Source organism: Chinchilla lanigera, unplaced genomic scaffold (assembly GCF_000276665.1).
Source record: "Chinchilla lanigera isolate Chin_1 unplaced genomic scaffold, ChiLan1.0 scaffold00094, whole genome shotgun sequence".
NCBI lineage: Eukaryota > Metazoa > Chordata > Mammalia > Rodentia > Chinchillidae > Chinchilla > Chinchilla lanigera.
Window position 1 is genome coordinate 1626698 of NW_004955495.1, and position 3701 is coordinate 1630398.

General features: G+C 60.1%; 1 protein-coding gene across 10 annotated transcripts in view; it reads right to left on the reverse strand.

The window, feature by feature from the left end:
• The window catches only part of Tyk2 (tyrosine kinase 2), a 19898-nt gene that overhangs the window by 8599 nt on the left and 7598 nt on the right, over positions 1-3701 (reverse strand). For all 10 annotated transcript variants that reach the window (XM_005405593.2, XM_013505159.1, XM_013505153.1 and 7 more), the window contains 6 exons: positions 2799-3165; positions 1819-2025; positions 1580-1737; positions 555-663; positions 271-466; positions 87-190 (listed from right to left, as the gene is read on the reverse strand). In XM_005405593.2, the coding sequence (XP_005405650.1) occupies positions 87-190; positions 271-466; positions 555-663; positions 1580-1737; positions 1819-2025; positions 2799-3165 (1141 nt within the window). The remainder of the gene's footprint in view (positions 1-86; positions 191-270; positions 467-554; positions 664-1579; positions 1738-1818; positions 2026-2798; positions 3166-3701) is intronic.

Genomic DNA, 3701 nt, shown 5'->3' on the forward strand with positions numbered 1-3701 from the left:
AAAAAAAAAAAAAGACCATGATGTCAGCCAGGCCCCAGCTACCATGTCCCCAAGATCTCTTAAGGGCTGCCCCCCCCCCCACCTACCTGGGTGATGTCATCCTGCTGGACCCTGTGGAAGCTGAGCTGGCTGAGGTTGAGCTGCCGCGTGCTGGCCTGCGGCCCCCGCTTAATGATGAGGTTGGAGATCTCTGGGGACAGAGGCCAAGTGACTGAGTCGGCCAGCCTGGGGTCAGGGACGCCGGCACGCTCCCGCCCCGCCCCCTCATACCTCCGGGCCGGGGCAGGCAGCACTGGCGCAGGGAGAAGCAGTCGTCCCCAGCCCGCAGGGAGCAGCCCTGCAGGGCGACCCGCAGCTCCCGCACGCTGGCGAAGGGGCGGCCCCAGCCCTCCAGCACGAAGCCGCCGGCCTGCCGCTCGATGGGGAACTTGCGGAGGCGCATGCTCCGCACGCCGCCGCCGGGGGTCTGGGCGGGCAGAAGGGACAGTGAGCTGGGCCCTGAGCAAGTCGAGACCCCAGCGCAGCCCAGCCCGCGCCCCCAGCCTCAGGCGCACCGGCTCCCGCTGCGCCACCGTGAGGATGAGGCGGTGGAGGTGGCTGGTGCTCCAGTGTATGAGGTAGAGCCCGTCCTCCGGCCGCAGCTTGGCCCGCACAAATGGCTCCCTGGGGAGTGACCGGGCACCCTCAGGCCACCGGGAACCACTGCCCGAGCAGGGTAGGTGGGGTGACCTGAGACTGCCCAGGGGCACACAAAACAGCTGGGAGAACAGGCACAACCGGGGACGTCAGACACAGCCACCAAGGTGGTGACACACAATACACCCCGCCACGGGCACACGTGGGGTGACACACGTGGCCACTCCACCACACACCCAAAGGCCCGGAGTCCCACAGGACGACACAGCTTGTGTTTGTCCGTTTTTCGTTGCTAGGGATGGAACACAGGGCCTCTGCACAGAGCAACGTCCCCAGCCCTTTTTACATATTTATTGTGAGACAAGGTCTGGCTAAGGTGCTCAGGCTGGGCTTGAACTGGACCCTCCTGCCTCAGCTTCCCAAGTGCTGGGATGACAGGCACGTGGTCATCCCAGCGAGGCCCACGTATTGAAGGGCTGGTGCCCAGCTTGGCACTGTTGGAAGGTGACGGGAACTCTGAGACATGGAATCTATGAGATTTTTAGGCCACTGAGGTACGGCCTTGGAGGGGACTGTGAGAGCCCAGGTTCTTCAAGGAGGGCTGTTTTGCTTGGGCCACACCCTTCCGTCAATGTGCTGCCTCCCCACCAGCCCGAAGGCACAGGGCCGCTGACAGGGAACAAAAATCTCCAAAACCGTGAGCTGGGAGAGTGGTGTCCCACACTTGTCATCCCAGCACTTAGGAGGCTGAGGCAGGAAGATTGCTATATGAGTTTTGAGGCCAGCTTGGGCTACAGAGTGAGACCCTGTCTCAAAGCAAAAACAAACATACAAACAAAAAACCCCACATGCACACACAGCAGACACAGGGTTCAGAGTCTCCGTCTTGTCAGTGCCCACAGCAGTGGCCACCTGTCCCCTGCTTGCCCGCGTGGCCACTCACAGCAGAGGCCCGTGGATGCCGTCCTGGAGGCTCAGGACCAGCCGCGGTGGCGCCACCTCATGGCACAGGTAGTGGTTGGAGTCAGCCGTCAGGCGGAAGTAGCCGTCCACCAGCGCCGCGAAGGACAGGGTGGCAGCCCGGGAGGGCAGGCTCATTTCCTGCAGGCGGGCGGGCGTCAGGCAGGTGTCACAGGCCGGCCTCACCCGCGCCCCCAGCCCCGGCCCAGCCCCCGGCCTAACCAGGCACTTGTTGTCCTGCCGGTGGATGGTGATGCAACTGTCCTTCAGGACCATGTGGGTGACGTCCCGGAAGTCACAGAAGTAGGTCCAGGGTGGCTCCCGTGGCCAATCTGCCAGCTGCTCACCTGCCTCCTCGTGGGCCCTGGTCTTTCTCCCAAGCACCCCGGCTTGCAGATTTGAGCTGCTACCACTGTTGCCGCTGGCACCCTAAAATGCCAGCAAGGCGGGTAGGGGACAGAGACAAGGTCTGTGTTGGCCCCCCTGCTTTCCTCAGGGCACAGACAGGAGTTAGAGGGGCCGAGTCACACTCAGGGGTCCCACTTGTCACAGGCAGCAGTAGGATCCACGCCTAGGAGATGCGTGTGCCACAACCGGGCGTGGTGCTGCAGGCTTATGATCCCAGCACTCTGGGAGGCTGAGGCAAGAAGATCGCAAATTCATGGCTAGCCTGAGCAAATTAATGATTTAGGGGCCCAGGACGTAGCTCAGCGGGCAGCACCTGCTTGGCAAGCAGAAGGCCCCCCGAGTTTGATTCCCCGTACAGAAAGATAAATACATACATAAATAAATAAATAAAATGAACGATTTAGGAAATCCCTGTCTCAAACTAAAATTCTATAAAGGGCTGGGGATGTAATAAGTGGAAAGGTACTGGGTTCTATTCCCAGTACTATGAATGAATGAATGGATGGATGGATGGATGGATGGATGCAGATGCCAGAAGCCAGAGCTGGAGGAGGCAGAGAGCGGACTCTGAGCCCACCCACCTCCAGCGGCCACAGCCCCAGACGACAAAGCAGCCCCCAGAGCGCAGGCTGCAGAAATCAGGCTCCCCGGAAGCAGGTACAAGGAGAGAGACCCACACCAGCGGCAGAGGGGTAAAGAAATCCATGACTCCCCGTGGATGTCAGGGGTCTAGGCCAAGGGGTGCAGACCCCAGCCCAGGCCCACCAGGACCCCAGAGGAGGTGCCCTGCTCACCTCGGGCTGCACCGGGCGCCACTGGATGCCCCCGGTGCCTGTGACCAGCACTTCGTGGGTGGGGGGCCCCGCGGGTGACGTGGAGTCAGGGTCCACGGGGGGCTGCCCGCTGTCCTGGACGTAGCAGGGCTCCCTATCAGCCTGGGACAGGATCTCTAGGTAACGCACAGGGATGCGTTCGGCGCCAAAGCGGGGCGCCAGGTGCTCCAGAGTGGCCAGGTACTTGACCATGATGACCTGCTGGGACAGGTGGCCTGGCTGGAAGGCCCGCAGGAAGCGGCGGAAGACGCTGCGCAGCCGCAGCCGCGTCAGTATGTTGTGCTGGCGGATCTGCTGCTGGAAGGAGCGCGGGATACAGTGCGTGAAGCTGGAGGGAGACACAAGGGACGATCAGGGGCCAGAGACGGGCCAGGCTGGGGGACATCTCAAGCGGCTGGAACGCTCTGAGCCTCAGCTGCCTCACTTAGCAAACATGTACACTGTCATGAAGGGGGAAAAAAACATAAAGGGCTGGCACGGTGAGGCACACCTGGATCGCAAATTCCAGCCCATCACGGGCAACTCAGTGAGACACTGTCTCACAATAAAAAGAAAAAATAGAATAAAACAAATTCAGAAAGGCTGGAGCCCAGCACAGCGGCATGCATCTGTAATCCCAGCACTCTGGGAAGCTGAGGCAAGAAGATCATAAATTCAAGCCCAGCCTGAGTAACTTAGTGATATAGAGACAACCTGTCAAAAATTTAAAATTAGAGAGCTTGGGATGCAGCTCTGCGCAAAGGCCCGGTGTACAATCCCTATTTCCACAAAATACAGAAGTAATTTTGGTTTTTGTTGAGACAGGGTCTCACTGTGTAGTTCAGGCTGGCCTTGAACTCACTATGTATCCCAGATTGGCCTCAA